The 20352-nt window shown below is 42.0% G+C and overlaps 1 protein-coding gene across 1 annotated transcript in view; it reads left to right on the plus strand.

The window, feature by feature from the left end:
• LOXL2 (lysyl oxidase like 2) overlaps positions 1 to 20352 on the plus strand; it is a 445269-nt gene that overhangs the window by 112946 nt on the left and 311971 nt on the right. The window contains exon 3 of the mRNA XM_086943561.1: positions 15452 to 15627. Coding sequence (XP_086799687.1) covers positions 15452 to 15627 — 176 coding nt within the window. The remainder of the gene's footprint in view (positions 1 to 15451; positions 15628 to 20352) is intronic.

Raw genomic sequence — 20352 nt, forward strand, 5'->3', positions numbered from 1 at the left:
GGGTCCATCTGTCGGGGGAAACCGAGCTTTGGTCCAGGACGAGCCGAAGAAAGGCTGTCACAGGTGCAGAATATCAAGACTTTGGCTTGTGTAGCTTCTCTTGTCACAGACAGAGGTCTCTTCTTTTGTCCTTTTTGCAAGGATGATCAGAATTGAGGGTCTGGTGTCAGCGGTATCCCGTAGATCCTAGATTTAGGGTCGTTAGGGATGTGGGTGCAAGTGGCAAATAAGCTACTAGCCCAAGTGGCTAATCCACCCCTAAAGTGCCCACATTGGGGGTGTAGGTCACCTTTCCTACCCAGAACCCATTATTTTTCCACTTTTAAATATGGCAGAAGTCTTCCTCAGCTGTACAGACCCTCGAGGGGATGTACACCTCCTGAATGCTTAATTCTCCTGCTTGCCCGGGTGAGCTTCCTTGTGTCTGGACTAAGCTAAACCTCTCTGAGAAGCTATAATAAAGATCTATAATGATAGCGAAACATGTGCCACGGGTTGCTTTTATTCATGTCAGGTTGGCTTGGATGGTATTTTACCAATCCAAAGCTGTAATATTGTGCCTGGAGTGATAAAAGGCTTTTGTCATTTACAGCTCAGCGTGGCTGGCACTGTGCTAATTCTATGTTTAAAGACTTTGCTGTAGAAATGGCAAAAGACTTGGCCCTTTCTATCTCGGGTGGATGGCACTGCGCCAATCCTATCCTTAAAAACCTTGATAGAAAAGCAGACATTTGGAAGTACCCAGAGTTCTCTGCTTCTTTTTTGCATATATATATATATATATATATATATATATATATATATATATATATATATATATATATATATATATATATATATATATATATATATATGTATATGTATATATATATATATATGAGGTACGTGGCGCTCCTTTAGGCAACACACAGCATTCAGCTGAACAGTAGACACAGGAACCAGCAAGACCCGTAGTTGGTGCAAATATTTTTATTTTAGTATTAAGCCCAGCACCAGTCCGCCATGACGCGTTTCGGCTAGAGATAGCCTTGATCACATGACAACGTCACGAGGGCTGATCACCCTTTTTAAAGTGCAATGTGCCATCACATGGTATTAGAAACAGAAAAAATACTGTCAATGTTTCTACACCTCGAGACAAATAATTACGGCATGAATGCCCGTATACTGTTCACAGTGTTACTCAATTAGCATCATAAATACATGTTAATATACTAAACATTATGAAATTATGCACAATACAAAATGTTTTCACTTTTGCTATACAAGTTAATACATGCATATTTACATGGCACTGGCAATGATAAACTTTTAAAATTCATATAAAAGTTAAGAAGGCCTATAAATAGTTATATAAATATTAAAATATAACTAAAATTGTAATTGATTAATAAACACATATGATCATGGTATTGTATATTGAAGCCCATAGATCAATAAAGTGCAATGATGCCATAATGGGCATATATCCCAGCCAGAGATGTAAACATTATACTTGTGCAAGATGTGCTAATTGTGCAACAAAAGCTGATGGCAAAAAAGTGCTACCAAGTGCGTGAAAATTAAAATCTAAATGAAAATAATCTGTTAGGCATGGAGGGAAAAAGGGGATGTAGGGTATTCAAACATAATGTGTGATCCACAGTTCATAGTCAATCAATACTGTTAAGAGTGCAACAACTCAAAGATTCTAATAGTAACATGGGTAACTGGCTCAATCAGTGCTACTTAGATAGTTTCAAAGATACGTGTGGCAGTCCTCCCCTGTATTGAGGCCTAGCGGTGCCTTAGTATCCAAAAGGATTATATAGCGAGTCTCAAGTTTTCTTAGAAGGGACTCCCTATCACCGCCTCTCCTTTGGGGAGGAACACAGTCAATCGCGAAATACCTAAGTAGGGATGCATCCTTTCCATGTTTACTCTCGAAGTGCCTAGCCACTGGGTAAGCTGCATCTGCATGGGTGATCGCTCGCAGATGTTGTAGTATGCGCTTATGCACCTGTGGCCTGGTGCTGCCAACATATCTTAGGCCACATGGGCACTCCAAGACGTACACAACAAATTCTGATTTACAGTTTAATTTTTGTTGGATTTTAATTGAAAAGGGTGAGAGTGGGGTAGAGACCTCGGTCTTACTGATGCCATGTTTACATGCTTTGCAGCTAGAGCATCTCAAAAAGCCTTTACTGTCATTGAGCCAAGTACCTGACACCACTTCAGGGCTGCTAGAAACCAGACTATCCTTCATTGAGTGTGCTTTACGATATGTAATGCTAGGATTTTTGCTGATGGCTGATCCAATCACTGGATCACAGGAGACTAAAGGCCAGTTATCTTTGATTATTTTATGGATACTTTTATGCTGTTTATTGTATGCCATAATCAATCTTGTCTCATTATCAGTGCCAACAGTAACAGAGCTAGTTTGTACACTGCCTGAGCCCAGGAGTGCAGTTCTATCAATTCTATTAGCCCTGTGCGTCGCATTATCTATCGTGTCTGTTTTGTAGCCACGCTCAACAAATCGGGCCCTACATGCTGATTGTGCCAGCCGGCACTCTTCCTCACTGCTGCAAATCCTTCTGATACGCAACATCTCCCCATAGGGGATGTTGCGTATCAGATGTGCTGGGTGATGGCTTCCAGCATGCAGAAGTGTGTTCCCAGCTGTGGGTTTGCGGTATAGTCTGTTATACAAGCTGTTATCACAAACATATAATTCCACATCCAAAAATACAATGGATACTCTGCTCAGGGTGCTCGTAAATTGTATGTTCAAATTGTTAGTATTCAATTCTTCAATGAACAGAGTCACCTCTGACTCGGATCCATCCCATACAAAAACCAGGTCATCTATATATCTTAACCAAAGTTTAACTTTGGTGTCCATAACGGTTGCAAATTTCTTCCTCAGGACCTGCTCCTCCCAGTACCCCATATGTAGACAGGCGTAACTGGGAGAGAAGCAGGCCCCCATTGCCACCCCCCTGGTCTGTATGAACAACTGATTGGCAAAGAGAAAGATGTTATTCTCAAGACAGATGTTAATCATATCCAACAACATTTTAGAATGATCATGGAAACATGTATTTCTTTTCTCCAAAAAATGTTGCACAGCCCTCAAACCATCAATGTGGAATATGCTGGTATACAGCGATGTAACATCCATAGATACAAGCACATAGTTGGGGCACCATATGAAGTCTTGGATCTTTCTCAGTAAGTCACTGGTGTCAAGAATGAAAGAAGGCAGACCCCTCACATATTCCTGTAGAAAGTAGTCGATATATCTGCTCATGTTCTCCAGTAAACTATTACAAGCAGATATTATAGGCCTGCCAGGGGGTTGTTGTATGTTCTTATGTACTTTAGGGATGAAATATATCACCGGCATAACCGGGTGGTCTTTTTTCAGGAACTTATATTCATCCATTGTGATGAGGCCCTTGCTTCTCCACGCCGATAGTTTGAGGTAAATTTCATTCCTAGAATTAGATGCCTCTTGCGTGGAAATACGACGATAGCACTCTCTATCGTTGAGTTGCTTATGGGCTTCCTCTAAGTACATTTTACGTGGCCAAAGGACCACGTTGCCCCCCTTATCAGACTGTCTGATCACCAAGTTCTTGTTTGCTCTCAGTTTTTTGATAAGAGTGTGGTATTCTTTGTCTCTGTGGTCATATCGTTTGGTTTGGTTAGCAGTTCTGATTTGATATATATATATATGTGTGTGTGTGTGGTGTGTAGTACCTACTGGCGCTCGCCAGTAGGTAGTTATAGTTAGAACCTAGTTTCCATATAAAATCCGCAACATTTTATTTGGAATAACTTTGGCGCCGGTGGACAAATCTTCATGAATTTCTCCAAGAAAATGGCCTGCTCCTTCCCTGAAAGTTTGGGGGTGATTCGTGAAGCAGGGGCCGAGAAAAAAGGGGGCCCCAAAACGTGTTTTCCCCATGCAATTTTCCATAGGACCTTTAGCCAGGGCTACAGCCCGAACGGCTGAACGGAATTACATCAAATTTGGCAAAAAGGTACAGTTCAGTTCGCAGATCACACTTTTTGTTAAATGGTGTAAATCTGTTCAGTAGTTCCTGAGAAAATCATAAGTAAAATCATAAGTATATCTATAGGTGCTTACCGTACGCGTACTGTCTGCGTACGTATGCGTATGTACGCGTACCTTTCCGAGCACGAGCTGCATGCTGATTGGCTGCCAACTGTCTGTCAACACTCCAAACCAGAAAGTGTTGGCAGCCATCTTGTGCCTCAGTAGACTGAGGCACAAGAAAGCAGTGAAACAAGTGCGCAAAACACGCAAAGGGGGCAGGGTAGTAACACCCTGACCCTCTAGGCCTGCTCAGGGGGTCCCACAAGGGCCCCCAAGGCCCTCCCCATTTTTTTTTCTTCAAAAAATCACGGGGTACACGTACGTATGTGTACAGGCCTGCTTACCGTACGCGTACGTACGTGTACCTTTGCGAGCATGAGCTGCATGCTCATTGGCTGTGAACACTCCAAACCAGGAAGTTTTAGCAGCCATCTTGTGCTTGGTAGACCGAGGCACAAGAAAGCAGAAAACAAGCGCGTAGAACGCAAAAAGGGGGCAGGGTAGAAACACCCTGACCCCCTAGGCCTGCTCAGGTGGTCCCACAAGGACCCCCAAGGGCCAAATTTCTTTTTTTTAGCCCGGTCGGCTTTTTTTCAAATTACCCCCCGGGGGGACCAAATCCTGGGGGCATAGTGAAAAAGAAGTGTGGGGGGCTCCAATCACCCCACACTGCCCCGGGGACCGCCACACCCTGGGGCAAAGCAACACAGCCCCCTGGCTCATACTGGAGGCTCCTGGTGGGCTAGTTGGCCCCCAGGGACCTCCAGTATGCAAGGGGAATTAGTTCCCCCTCTGCAAACGCGCCAGGGGGCTGCATTGCAGAGAGGTGTAAAAAGGGGCGTGGCCTCATTACACCTCCCTGCAATGCAGCCCCCTGGCGCATACTGGAGGTTCCTGGTGGGTTAGTTGGCCCCATGGAGCCCCAGTATGCAAGGGGAATTAGTTCCTCCTCTGCAAACGCGCCCGAGGGCTGTGTTACAGAGAGGTGTAAAAAGGGGCGTGGCCTCATTACATCTCTGCAACGCAGCCTTCTGGTGCATACTGGAGGTTCCTGGTGGGCTAGTTGGCCTCCAAGGACCCCCAGTATGCAAGTCGACTTAATCCCCCAACTTAGAACACTCTACAAGGCGCGTTTGCACAGTGGTGAAGGTAGGGGGCGCGGCTTGAGGTGATGTGAGTGCAAACATGCCCTGAGGCACGTTTAAAGTTGGGGAATTAATTCCTGTTCAATCCAGAGGTCGCATAGGGGGAAACTAGTCCAACAGGTATCTCCAGTAGCGCCATGGAGCTCTGTTGCAGAGTGTTGTAAAAAGGGGCGTGCCCTTTGAACATCTCTCTGCAACACAGCTGCCTGGCGCATACTGGAGATACCTAGTGGGCTAGTTGGCTCACAGGGGACCTCAGGATTGAAGAGGAATTAATTCTCCAATCTAGCTCACTACTATTCCTGAAAAGTAAATTTAACTGTACTTACCAGTAACTTGAATTTCCTTCCATAGGATATCATTGCCTGATGTACAAAATATATATTAATTAAAAAAATATTAAATAAAAAAATTACCATTTCAATATTTAAAAAAATAATAATTGAATTTCTATTATAAATATGTAATGTAATTTAAAAAATAAATAATTTAAAATAATGTAGTAAATCAGTATAAAAAAAATAACAATTAATACATTTAAAAATTATCATTAACAAATCCTTTGAAATTCACTGAAAAAACCATAGGTTTCAGCCACGTTATTGTTAGGAATTAGCATTTAAAAAACCTTAGAAATTCACTGAAAAAACCATAGGTTTTACACACGTTATAGTTAGGAATTAGCAATTAAAAAACCTTAAAAATTCACAAAAAAAACATACGTTTCACACATGTTATAGTTATCTGGACATTTCATTCATACAAAACCATTGAAATTCCCCCGTTATAGTTAATTCAGCTAACTATAACTTGCGCGCCCGCAATGCACTGCTGATGACGTCACATATTTCATCACTCATGACATGGTCAGTGACATCACTCATGACATCACTGATGAAATCTCAAATGCCATAGGCAGGTAGGGGTAGAGGGTGGTAAGGGCCTTTTTAGCGTAGGGATACAAGGTGGCAAGGGTATTTTTATGGTTTAAGGATGGGTAAGGGTATAGGATGGTAAGGATATTTTTAGGGTTTAGGTATGGTCCGTTTATAGGGTGGTAAGACTATTTTCAGGGTTTAGAGGTGGGTAGGGTTTAGGGGTGGGTAGGAGTATAGGTTTCGCAAGACAATTTTTTGGGATTTGGGGTAGGTAATGGTATAGGGTGGTAAGAATATTTTTATAATTTAGGAGTGAGAAGTGGTATAGAATGGTGGGGGGCATCGTTATGTGTGTGGCTGAAGAAACATGCAGTGGTTGTTAGTATACAAGTCCTGAATTATTGGGTGCGTCATACATAAAACAATTCTGACTTATTCGCTGCTTAGTGCCTCTACAAGTCAAACATGATATGGTACTTTAGAGGGGACTGCATTTTACATCCCACTGCATTGGGATTCAGTCTGAAACTGCAAAGCTTTAGGTTCATGGCCTCCTTGTGACAAATCATTCCCCCTTTTCTTGGGTCAGTTTATTTCCCTGAGGGTGTAGGCATTCACTGGGAGGCTTCCAGAAGTAGTGTCCTCACAAACGTTCCCACGCACACAAGAAACATAGGGTAGGTGACCTCTGTGTCCATGTATCCTATGACATGTCAGCCCGGGAGGATGGAGCGCATTCGGACGCGGTCTGGAAAACATCAGCACTGGCTGCCTGAGCATCAGGACAATGGATTTATTTATTCGCTTAAAACTGCTTTTTGGGGGTAAACGAGCACCAAACAAGCAGGAAAAACAACAAGTAACATTTTTGGAAAGTAAACACTAAAATTCCCTGAAAGTTTCATTTAAATATAGTGCAATCAGAAATGTGTTTGACCATCCCAATAAAGAAATGCAGATGTTTGTGTATGCAGGCGACCTTAGATGTTATTCCAGAAAGAGGTCATGGAGCTGAGAAAGGTTTGTGTAATAGGTGTTTTTCTTTAATTTTTGTGTTTCAGAGGAAGCATTTCTTGGCAAAGTGGGCCTCGCATCATCTAATGCCTGTTGGTCCTACTTTGAATGGCTTGGCTTTAAATGCCAGAGAAGAAATTTAAGACTGTATTGTTACAGTAGAGAGTATCAAAAGAGAGAGAAACGGAACTGTTTTATCAGAAGGTGATGATTCAGATCATCATTGCTGGACTCGATGGAAAACCGAGGCCAGGACAACAGAGCATAGGTATGCTGCTGGAATAAGAGACTTCGGGCTAATATGCAGATAGGTGGGTGGCTGCAGCCTGCCTGCTGCAATGACAGGGGCCCTCACCTCCACCGCCCCAGCACTTACTTAAAAACAATAATACTGGCCGAGCATCTTGTCATACGGGCTGCTTTGAATTTTTATCTCAAGAAAATGAAATATATGAGGAACTGATGCATAGGGAGCTTTCTCCCTGAGCGTTGGGGCCAGTGCTTGTTTTCGGCCCGGGACCTCCATGCCTTACCTTACTACTACAGTTTGTCCAGCCCAGCAAGCTGAGACTTTCTCTTCCTCTCATTAAAGTGAGTTGTCACATGTAGTTTGATAAACCCAAACTGCCTGAGAACATATTGAAAACATGTGGGCTTTACCAAGCAGGGATTGGTTCTCCCTTCCATCACGTCACACACTTGACCTAGTGTTAAAGCGGAATATTGAAACCAAGTTCAATATCAATATAAATCTGTATTCAATCTTTAAAAATCATGAAAGCACAGCACAATAAATTAATAAAATGGTATAAAACCAAGTTGTTAACAGTGTAACCTCAATCTCATGAACAGACCACTCTCTGGTCATCCACCTCCAATCCAGTATCTTGTATCATCATCATCATCATCTTTAACATGAGCTTGAAGAGCAGTGGCGTAACGAAACTTGAGGGGGGCCCCTTGCAAAGTACATTGGGCCCCTCCCCCACCCGGGACAAAGTCAGGAGCTCTGAGGCCAGGGGCCTGCCTCCTGTGCACAGGGCTGGAGGGGGCCCCTGGAGCTAGCGAGCCCCTCTCTCCATTTGGGCTGCGGGGGCTAATCTTACGCCGATGTTGAAGAATGTGCCATACTATTCAAACAATTGTATAATTTTTGAATAGATGAGTTTGACATCCATACTAATAATATAAAGAGACAGCCTAAACCTTTGAGGCGGGTAAACTCAAAAAGTACAGCACCAATCACAACACCCAATACAGAGTTGGAAAGGGCAGTTGCAGCAGAAGGACATAGGCTATGCAGACGCCCACCATATACATTTAAAAGGTAAAAGAACCGTGCCAGCAAAGTAGTCCCTTGTGGGCGTGTCTGCGTTGTGCTCTGGGCATGTGCTAGGGGCGTGACAAACGCTGGGGGCGTGTGGTACGTTCCGCCCTTCATGCCATATCTTTTATCGTGAGCTAATCCCACCCTGCTCCCTTTAAATACTCCTGCACCCCATAATCATAACCCACCCGTACTTCTTAAAATACCCCAACACCCTTAAACCCTGACCCATCTTAACCCTATAAATATACCCTGTACCCCAAAACCCAAACCTATCCCTAAACCCTAAAAATACCCCTGTACCCCAAAACCCAAACCTAGCCCTGAACCCTATAAATACCCCTGTACCTCAAAACCCAAACCTACCCCTGAACCCTAAGAATACCCCTGTACCCCAAAACCCAAACCTAGCCTTGAACACTAAAAATACCCCTGTACCCCAAAACCCAAACCTACCCCTGAACCCTAAAATACCCCAGTATCCCAAAACTCAAACCTAGCCCTAAACCCTTAAAATACCCTTGTACCCCAAAACCCAAACCTAGCCCTGAACCCTTAAAATACCCCTGTACCCCAAAACCCAAACCTACCTCTGAACCCTAAAAATACGCCTGTACCCCAAAACCCAAACCTAGCCCTGAACCATTAAAATAACCCTGTTCCCCAAAACCCAAGCCTACCCCTGAACCCTAAAATACCCCTGTACCCCAAAACCCAAACCTAGCCCTGAACCCTAAAAATACCCCTGTACCCCAAAACCCAAACCTAGCCCTGAACCCTTAAAATACCCCTGTACCTGAAAACCCAAACCTACCGCTGAACCCTAAAAATACTCCTATACCCCAACAAAAATACTCCTATACCCCAAAATCCAAACCTAGCCCTGAACCCTAAAAATACCCCGTACCCCAAAACCCATACCTATCCTTAAACCCTAAAACTACCCCTTTACCCCATAACTCAAAACTATATCTGAACTCTTAAAATACCCAAACACCCCAAAACATATACCTCAGTACCCCAAAACATATACCCCTATACCCATACTTACCTTATCCAAACATTAAAAAAATACATGCTTTTACCATTCATGCATTTACAACGAATTTCGTAGTAAATGTATGCGTGGTAAAAGCATATAAAATGTAATGCCATGTGTTATAATGGCATTGCGGAGTCATGGTACTTTCGTAATGAAAGTATGCGGAGTGATGGTATGCGGAAAGAAAGTTGTGGAATAATGGGTGTTTACCCTCACCCGGTAAGTACATTGGTGGCACGGCGGCCCACATCTCCAGCAACATACTCGTATTTTTTCACCACCGATTTGAAAAATGCACAGGTCTCTCTCATTGATGGCCAGCACCGACATACACTTTAAGACACACCTCCCGCCACAAGTTCTAGAATTGCGAACTTTAGAGCTGGGGAGCTACGTTTGAATCTCGGCATCAGCTCAACATCCTGTGATTCCAGGCAAATCGCTTAGTCTCCCCGTGCCTACCACAAATGAATGTGACCTTCTGTAATGTAAATTGTGCTCATGCCATGCTGTCGAGTTCGCGCTACATAATATTGAAAGGAAAAATAAAGTAGGGAAACTCGAGTTCACACACTACTGAACGCGCACTCTTAAGTGCATCAGCAGTGCACTGTGAATCGGAGCGTTTCACAGGCCTGTCACAGATAAGAAATGCAAATTGTGCTCATGCCATGCTGTCGAGGTTGCGCTATATAATATTGCAATGAAAAATAAAGTAGGGAAACTCGAGTTCACACACTACTGAACGCGCACTCTTAAGGGCATCAGCAGTTCACTGTGAATCGGAGCGTTTCACAGGCCTGTCACAGATAAGAAATGCTATCAAAACGAAATCCTAGAAAACAATATACTACTGGCCGGCAGCAATTCATACCCGGACAACGTCGGGACGGGCTGCTAGTTGTTTATAAAGCAATGACGAAGGTGTCTTGAATATCTTCAACCAAAACATTTCAAATGCACTTAGTGTGTTGGTACTTTGCCTGCAAAGAGAACATGAGCTGAAGAGTAAATCTACTAACAAATGGTATAACCAAAAATTATCTGAAATGAAGAGAAAAAGCTGGAAACTGGAACGTACATAATGTAATTAATTATTAGAACTCTTCCTGGATAACTGGAGAAGACAGATGAGAGCATGCCACAATGCAGTAAAATGGAGAAAAGTGTACACGTCTCCAAAACACATCAGCGCCCCAAACTAAACGAAGGTGTCTTTTAGTATCTTCCAAAAATTTGCTCATTCAGGAGTGATGCAATATATCCCATCACTTCTCATGAACAATGTGAAGACCTCTTGACATTTTATGAAACTAAAATCTAAAATATAGGAGAATCAATTGCACACAACTTTGACATTATGCCCTACCAGGTACCCCAACCTGAACAATCCCAATCACTTCTAACCACCTTCAAACCCATAACAGCAGAGGAAGTATACATCTCAACTCAGACAACAACAGCCTCTCATTTGCGTGTGTAAAATGCACTATGTCTTGCACGGAATAACGTCCTTTAGCCATCTTACCTGAAATCGCAAGCCTAATTAATGCCTCCCTACTCAGTGGCAGGGCCTTTGGTCCAAATAAATAAAACGTGCAATCATCACACTGCTCGTGAAGGAGACAACAGTACGTCCTCAATTTCTGTCTGATTACTGACCATTTTCCAACCTCCCTTACTTGAGTAAAACTCTGGAAGTGGAAATAACCAGAAAAATACAGGAATATGTGGAACAAAACAATATCTGGTATGAATTTCAGTCTGGCTGAGACATTTATGATGGACAGAATTCGCTATGGCCAACATTAGAAAAGATCTACTCATCACCTTTGATGAAGGAAAACAAGCTCTTTTGACATGGTTGACCATAATATTTTGCTTAAGCCGTTCGAAAAAAAGGGCAGGGTTGTCAGAAGTGGCATTAAACTGTATTTATATTTTCCTTCTCAATCAGAGCCAACTGAATTGAATTGTCGCTGTCATGCTCTATGTCATACGGAGTCCCACCTGGGTCTTCCTTCTCACTGCTGATCTTCAAATGGTACATGCACCCATTTGCACAAATCTTTGATCTGCACCGGGTACACTTTAAAATATAGGAAGCTGACACCCAGATTCACATAATTATTGATAACGGTTCAAAGAATTGTCACGATCACATCCAACACTTGAATAAAGAAAGCTTCATCTATCTAAATAGTGCCTAACAATAATTCTAACCTTTGGGAAGGGGGGCTCCCTCACTTTGTTTCCTTTTGTTCAGGGTCCTTATAAAAAATCTAGGAATCATTTTGATTTAAATCGTATCTACACCCCTCAGATCAGTGACCAAGAAGTCAACTTTCAATGTATAATCATTTGGAAAATTCTTCCATTACTCTAGACAGCCCATCCCATAAAGCTGACACAAACAAAGGGATGATGTGCTTGGTCTGCTGCATTATGGTTTTCACTGGACTCCCAAAAAACCTCATCACCAGGCTACAAAGATTACAGAACCAAGCAGGTAGAATGTACATGCATTTATTCTAATTAAAATCACCTGATGCCAGTACTGGAGGCTTTCTACTGCCTTCTGGTGTAATACATAATCAAATGTAAGCATCTCTGCATTATCCATGAACTTTCCTGAAGCAAAGGTCTGAGTTTTCAGCAAAACCTGGCTCCACACTACATCCCAAATAGAATCTTGAGATCACCCTCCACACACGTAATCCAACAGCCATCTTCCAAAAGACATCTGTAAAATTCAGAGGCAGGTCCTCGGGGGTAAAAAGTCCAACAATCTGTATCTCAGTTAGCCCGCAATTTTTTTCTGGCACAATTTCCCATGAAAATAAAAAGACTTTTGAAAAGAGTTATTTAGCAGGGGTTTCGAGTTGGTACATACCTCCCTCTAAGAGTAGTGTTCAAAGAATGCCCCTTCTGGGATCAGTATTCATAACTGTCTCCACTCTAATTGTCCTATTGCCTGCAATTCCATTTGATATGTAAATATTTTGCTTTTCTTTAGCACTCTGAAGTGGCCAAGGTGCCACGCAGCACTGTACAAACTCCCAAATAAATACATTTGGTTGATTGCGTCCAAAGTAGGGGTGTGTGGACCTCTAACTGTGCATGTGTGGCAAGGAAATACTAGCATTTCCAGCCAGTGGGTAGTTTGGGGAGATTCTCAATTTTCCTTGAACTTTAGCATGACTAGTTAAAAGTGCTCCACTGTCCCTGCCGCAGCACTACCTAGCACCCTCTGGAGAGGATCCATGGGACGCTTGATTCCAAGACGGTGCTTTCATTTCGGTGGTATCCCACCCTGGGACCTCTAAGTAGAAGGGAATAATGGATGGGGAGGAGGGTCATTCCACCTTCCTGTTAATCATTTCCTCCTTGGAGGAGGAGGTCTCCGTGAGGGACATCACTAATTTTAACAGAACGAGTGAGGACTCAGCTTCACCCTCCTAAGGTACTCTGCCAGTAAATGGCAGGCATGGTAGCCCAAAGTCTCTTGAGGTTTCCCCATGCATCTCAGGAGGGTAAGCAGGGCTATGGTGTTGTGATGGTGTCAGGGATATGTGAGTGGACTCCTGAGAGCACTCCTCATACGTTGGGCTTCATGTCCAGATGCATTCATTTTTCAGTGAGGACAGAAGGGTGCATGCTTTCAAAGCAGGGAACATGGTAGATGGCTGCTCAGTGCCACCAGTCCCCTGTTGCAGCTAGCTATCCCTATTTTTTTTTATAGTTACAGGAGATCCATGCTTTACTTACTGGACTAGTTTAAATATGTACTGGTAAAGCCAATAGTTTGTGCACTTGAAAGATTTACCAACCTTTTGACTTTGCCAGTGCTTGTGACCAATGTGGAACATCGTTGCGAAAAAATGAATGCATGTATCACTACAAATCCACATATATATGTGTCCTGACAATGTTTTTAATTTTTTTTACTATTTACTGTTCCAAGATGGCAGGCGCCCATCTTTTTGGAGATTTATTAAAAAAGAATACGTGCATAAAAGCGCTTTAAAGATAAAGGACCCAATTGGTAGCAAACTGCAACCCCAGTCCCTCTGAAAAAGAAAAAAGTACAGATTTAAAAAAAGGGACATTAAGAGGTAGAGGGAGCAATGGAGGATTAGGAGGAGCGACTCAATGCCACGAGCAACAGGGAACGGTGAGCGGGGAGGAGCAGGGTGAGAACTTGAAGGAAAACCATTGTATAAGAGGCAAGCAAATAAGACATAAGTGAAAGCCAGGAAATCATGAGCAATGGACTGACCCAACACTCACTTCGAGTAATGGTATTGTACACAATAGATCTTTTAACAGGAGACAGTTAAATGACCTGTCAGCAAGACCTAAAAATATACGCAAAGTTGCGAGAGAAGAGACTTTAGAACTTTGTACACCCTTCGTGAAAAGCCATTGAGTGTAATAAGTGAGCAAGTAGACAAGTGCCTTCTTTACTCTACACATGCAAGGCAAGGCATTGCTCGAAGCCACCATTTTAGAGCTTTCAATGGTGGAGGTACACTGCCCTCACTAATGGTATGGAAATCTAACTAGCTTTGTTTAGGCAATTTGTATGCAGGTCACCGTTGCTCAGAGCAGACATTTTTTGTGGCTGTATATCTTGCTCTGGTTTGCGTTCCTTTGCAGCAAAATGCAGTGATCAGTGTATTTTACAAATACACTGAATAATTGTTTTCAGTAAATTATTGAGTTATCTTTCAAGTAGATATGATGTCAATTGATCGTAGAATTCTACACTATCTGAGGGCTTTAGCAAATAATGTGTACAGGGAAATCTGTGAGCCAGTTTTACAGAGTTTTTTTTAAATTTTGCATAATTTTCAGAAGTGCATTTGCTGTGGACTTGAGGCAAGTAAATGTTGGAAATCTTAGTTTTGTTGTTTGCACGTGAGTGTGTGTAACATGGCATGTAGCCCTGTCCTTTATTGTCTCTTCACTTTATGGTTTTCCTCCAAGTTAATGAACATAGTGAGCTGAAAAAGTGTCACTTTTAGCAAAGTTAATTCCAGCCCAAAAGTGATTTACTATTATTTCAGTATACAGCTCCCTATGGGTGTGGGTTACACCAATTTCAAAACACAGCTGAACTTCGATATTGGCCCTCAACTGCTAAAACACATTCACAATAAGCAGTATTGGGGCAAAAACATGTTGAATTTCAGTCCAATTCAGGTCTCCTAAAACATTTCCTTCATAGTGGAAATAACATTTTTTGAAGTTTTAATGCATCATTCTTTTTGTTTCAATAATATTCTACAAGAATTGCTCTACCTCTCCGGGAGATATATGAGATAGACATCTGGTTTGTTTGGGCATGGCATTAAGTTTCACTCTAATATCAAACATCATGTGTTTTACATTTTCAGTCCCGGGGTCTCTTGTCGTTAGCTGCCCTGAGTGTGATCTCAATCTGCCTTTGTCTGACAAACACTTTTTTCCAAGTCACATCAATAAACACACCAATTTTGCATCTTACATATCACAGTGCATGTTGATTTTTTAGTGCTATGCTATAAGCAAGATAGTATTTCTAAGAATCCTTGGCAAATATTATAGTGAGACAATTTCAGTAGGGGTTAAGGAATAGGTAGCAATCAAAATGCCCAGCTGCGTATGCATCAGTGAAATTAAAGGGATACACACCTGTGTTCAAGCAATGTCAATGTAAACCATGTGTAGAGATCGAATGGGCATTGAATTCGACTGAATAGGTATGCTCTTGAATGACAGCATTTTTAAATCTTGAGGGTTTTTAAATCACACTGTGCATTGTGGGTGGAGATGAAGAGGGAAGAATCCACTTTCGGTCACTTTTCATTTTCTTCATCTTAGTACATTGGGAAGCGCTTACTGTGTAAAACTAGCCCATGAGCCTAGCCATTGTTCTGTTTTCCTCCATAGGTCGTATCTGGCTCGATAATGTGAACTGTAATGGGAAGGAGTCAACGATAGCGGCCTGCACTTCCAACGGATGGGGGGTAACCGACTGCAAGCACACCGAAGACGTGGGACTGGTCTGCAGTGAAAAGAGAATTCCTGGCTTCAAGTTTGACAACTCTTTGGTCAACCAACTTGAGGTAGATTAAAACTTTCTAAAGATGCACAACAGTTCTTAATTGGTGTAAAATGGTGCAGGGGCCTATAGTTTGTCCTTGGAACCCAAGGCTGCTGTATACTGGACTTGCTGAAAGCCAAAGCCGTCTAGTTTTGACTCCTCATTTTTCTTCCACTGCTCCATGCTTCATGTCCCTATATATATATATATATATATATATATATATATATATATATATATATATATATATATATATATATATATATATATATATATATATATATATATATATATATATATATATATATATATATATATATATATATATATATATATATATATATATATTTATATAAATATATACACACACACACACACACATATACTTACGTTCACTATATTTTCTCAATATTTGGGTAGGACGATTTTCTGATATTTTGAAATACAGCCTTTTCAAGACGTTGCCCCGTAGATTTTTAACGGGCTGATAAATGTGCTGTGATTTGGTGGAATGCATGGTTTGACAGTATGCAAGTAAGAATACTGGGTGTATATTAGCTATTGCGTTGTAAAGAAAAATCCATTAATTAACAATCAAGTACCTCCATGGTGTGAACCCTGATGTAGTCAGAGCCTGCCTTTCTCAGAAATCTCTAATCTTTACCCCTAGTGCATTTGTAACTTGAAATATTAAAAGGATTTTCATTACCTAAATCAAACTATTATAAGGCATCTGGTGTGCTCCACTACACTGTAAAATTATTGTTTTCACCTTTTAAAGAAATGTCATGCCTCATCTAGATTATACACTACGGCTGGTGACCTCCTTTGCATTATGGAATTGTTGGCCCAACTCATAACACTGGCATATTACCAAGGAACACATATGTGCTCCTAAGAGCTGCATGTATAATCATAATCCTGATTATATGACTTTAGAGTCATACTAATAATGATAGGTGATTTCAGACTGAGTGTGCATTTAAAAAGGTGTAATATCCAACTACTTCCAAATGATCTGTGTGTAATAATCAGTGCCCACTATACTTGGTGTGTAAAAAAAGCTCTCTAATGTACTGGTAGAACATATATTAAGTGAATGAAGCAACTATGTTCCAGGCTCCAAACTGACTCTGAGGCCTTTCATCTAAATTTGGGATGTGTGCTTCTATCAGTCCTGCGTAGTCTTTGTGTAATTTCTGTTGTTATCTTGCCGCTGATGGCCATGGCAAGATGTTTTGTATTCAGTTTTTAGGTCCAGCCTAGGCAGCGCTTGCGCTGTCTCTTCGAGACATTCTGTATTTAGGATAGAACATGAAGCTTCGCCCACTTTCGGCCCATCTTTTTAATTGGCTCCTGTCCCTGTCCTTTGCAAATGGTGGCTTTTCATTGGTCAATAGGCTTAGTAGTCCCTCCACAGTACCGCCTTTTCTCTTCTTGTAACCTCTCATGAGGACATCCCCTTTTACATGTGTTGTTACTCAGTAGGTTTTAATTACAGCCTTTGAGCACTATTCTCTTAAATAGCTTTGTGACACCTCTCCGCCAATGCTTTTATTTTTTATTTATTCAAAATGGCCAGCTCGCTAAGAATAGTGGCAGCTGCGCATTTCTTTGGTTATTTGCTGGCTGAACGCGGCAGAATGCCTTTTTTATGTTTATCTATGTTATTTTTACAATGGCGGCACCTACTCTTTAGCTTTAACCTCTTATGCTAAAGCGTTGGTGCCACAATTGCTTTAACAGTAAACAAATTGAAAAAAGTGAATCTTTTTCTCTTTGTATACTTTTGAAGCAATTGCGGTACCCCCGCTTTGGCTTAAGATGTTCAAAGTTAAAGCGCAGGTGCTGTCATTGTAACAAAAGTAAATAAATAGAATTAAAAAAGCATACAGCCACCTTTTCCTTTAACAAAAGTAAATAAATAGAAACAAAAAGCATACACCGCCATTTTCTTTCTTTCTTTATTTACTTTTGTTACAATCACAGCACCCGCGCTTCGGCTTTTAATATCTTAAGCTAAAGCATGGATGCCGCGATTGCTTCAAAAGTAAAGAAATAGAAACAAAAAGTTTTTTTCTATTGCTTTACCTTTGAAGCTATCACAGAACCCACGCTTCAGCTTACGATGTTGAAAGGTAAATCGCGGGTGCCACAAAGGTCTCACATTTGCGAGAGTTTGGCCTATTGGCAGTGAAATGGCAATGCCTTTTATGCACCGTTTGCAGAACTGAAAGGCATTATCATTTACAATGGAAATAGCTCAAACTTTCACAAACGCGTGACCTATTGCATTGCAATTGCTTGTTTGTTGGTGTTATGACTTGTACAGTTAAAGCAGTACCCCCAGAATTTGCTGGCTTCCTAGTTAATAACTTGACACTGCATCATTCTAATTCAGTGTATCTTCATTATTTCCACACAGCATTGCCGTTCCTTATTAAGTTGACATAGTGGGGTTGGTCTGATTAGTTAGATTATGGCAGTGCACGTCCCCCAAAGTTGCGAATCTTGTTTGATGCTTTGTTCTTGCTTTGCTAGTTTGTTAAAAAACCATGATTATTTACTTTTGTCATTCTTGAGGAATGTACATTTAAACAGTGGGTTGTTCTGGCTCAATCTTGTATTCTTCATTGTCTCTTGGTTGAAGATGTTTTTCCATAACAAATGTATTGATGGTAGTTTGTCGTAATAGATTGTTGTGATGCGTGAGTCTTCAATATCTATAACCTCTCTGTAATGTATAAAAGTTAAATAATTTTGCTCTCAGTATGTTACAAATCAGTTTACCATTTGTTTTAAAAATCTAATCTCAGCCTTGCCGGTTTTTCTTTTGCCGATTGGGACGTGAACCAAAGCCCTTTACTGTCCTCTTCAACTCATCCGGCTTTTAAAAGCCAGCAGCCACATCATGGCCAGTGTTCACGTGTTATAGAAAATTCTGATCACCTGTGGGGAACTTAAATAATTTTCTTTGTTGTTCTGTGGACCTGCATCATACCAAAAGATCTTTACACCCCTCATTACGACGAAGGAAGGGTGGGATTTGCCATTGCTACTTATCCCATTTGTTAGAGAAGAGGGCAGAACCGAGCTGCGGGTCTTTAAAAGTTGCTGGAAGCGCAATGAATGCTGTGGATCACGACTGAGCTTCTTTAGCAGAGCTGCTCTTTTGGGTCCCAGTACGAGACCAGCCAAAGTACACCGCAACTCTATGTGTGACATATCATCAGAACTCGTCAAGCGTTCACATGGCGTGGAGCCGATTTCACATGGTGATCACAAGTTGAGCAGGAAAGCATAATACAGAATAGTGTTCCACCTCCTGTGTGGAGGTTCTGCACCCCTAAAGCCCAATATGCCTTGTGCAACCTCCATTCTGTGACATGGGAGACGCCTTCAAAATCTTTTGTGTATTTTGGAGCTGGTAACAGAAGTTGCTTAGGCCGTGATGGGCTCTCAGCCTCCCTTTTTAACAACCATGTCCCCTCCCATGCCCTTCCATCGTCATTCTGGCAGTGCCAGCTACACCTAGTGGTGGCTCCTCCGCTAAGGCGCAGGAGCGTCGACCCACAACTCAAAAGGAAAAATAAAATTATAATAATGTATCGTTAATATCATTTTATTTTTCCAAGTGTTTTTTTAGAGTTTTATATAGCGCGAACTAGACCCGAGATATCGGGTATCAGAGTGCTTTACATGAGCACCACTTTTGTTACATGAGGACACATTCATCTTTGTTAGGCATGGTGAGATTACGTGATTTGTCCAGAATCACAGGATATAGAGCGTCGTTGCCGAGACTCGAACCTGGTTCCCTAGCTCCATGGTCGACCGCTCTAGCCGTAAGGCTACATCCTCTCCCCTTTTGCAGTCAGTAGCTGGGCGGGGTTGGCCAGAGCAGGGGGAAGAGTGGTTTGCACTACCTAAGTTGGCATGACTGTTTGGCCGGCCCTCTTGTGCCAGACAAACAGTCATGCACACTTTACATGTTCCCCACCAGGCTGCATTACACAGCCTGATGAGGAACATGCACAGGTTCCTTGTCCCCATCAAAGTGCCGAACCACAGCGCTCAGACCAATCACAGCACTGCAGTGCAGCGTTGTGATTGACTCAGAGAGACCTATGTGCCTGGGTGCTTCTTGCTGCTGGCCAGAACTGGAGACAGGAAGAAGGAAGATGGAAGAGGAAGGAAGAAAGGTGGCGGCCGGCCGTTCCAGGTAGGTCTTTTTTTTACTACCCCCCCCACCCCACAACCCCTATCCAGTAGCAGCCACAACTGGCTCCACCCCAATTCAGAAACACTCTCCTCCCCTGAAAAGTTTCTTTTAAATCCTGTGCAGCTTTGACCGATATTACTGGACCAGATGTGCTTAAAAATGCGCTGTTTGTCTCAACATTTCCTAGAAATCCTTTGGAGAAGAAACCACAAACATCTCCATAAAATCGTATTTTTTTCAATTCCTATTTAACACATTGGTAGTGGTTCAGGGAGCTAAATGACCTCTTGGCAATTATTTTCCAGATGTGCGTGTGGGGGGGGGGGGGGGGGCAACCTTAGCTCTTATACAATTTTGACAAACGTTACTTCAAATTGTGCTTTGATATGCCCCATTTGTTGCCACTTCAAAGGCCATTGATAGACTAAGGGCACTGCAAGACAATACTTTATGGTAGCACCAGAATTCATCACAAACGGACCAGAGATTACAATGGAGAAGACCTTGTTGTTGATGTAAGGGGAG

This window comes from Lissotriton vulgaris, chromosome 11 (genome assembly GCF_964263255.1).
Source record: "Lissotriton vulgaris chromosome 11, aLisVul1.2, whole genome shotgun sequence".
Classification (NCBI taxonomy): domain Eukaryota; kingdom Metazoa; phylum Chordata; class Amphibia; order Caudata; family Salamandridae; genus Lissotriton; species Lissotriton vulgaris.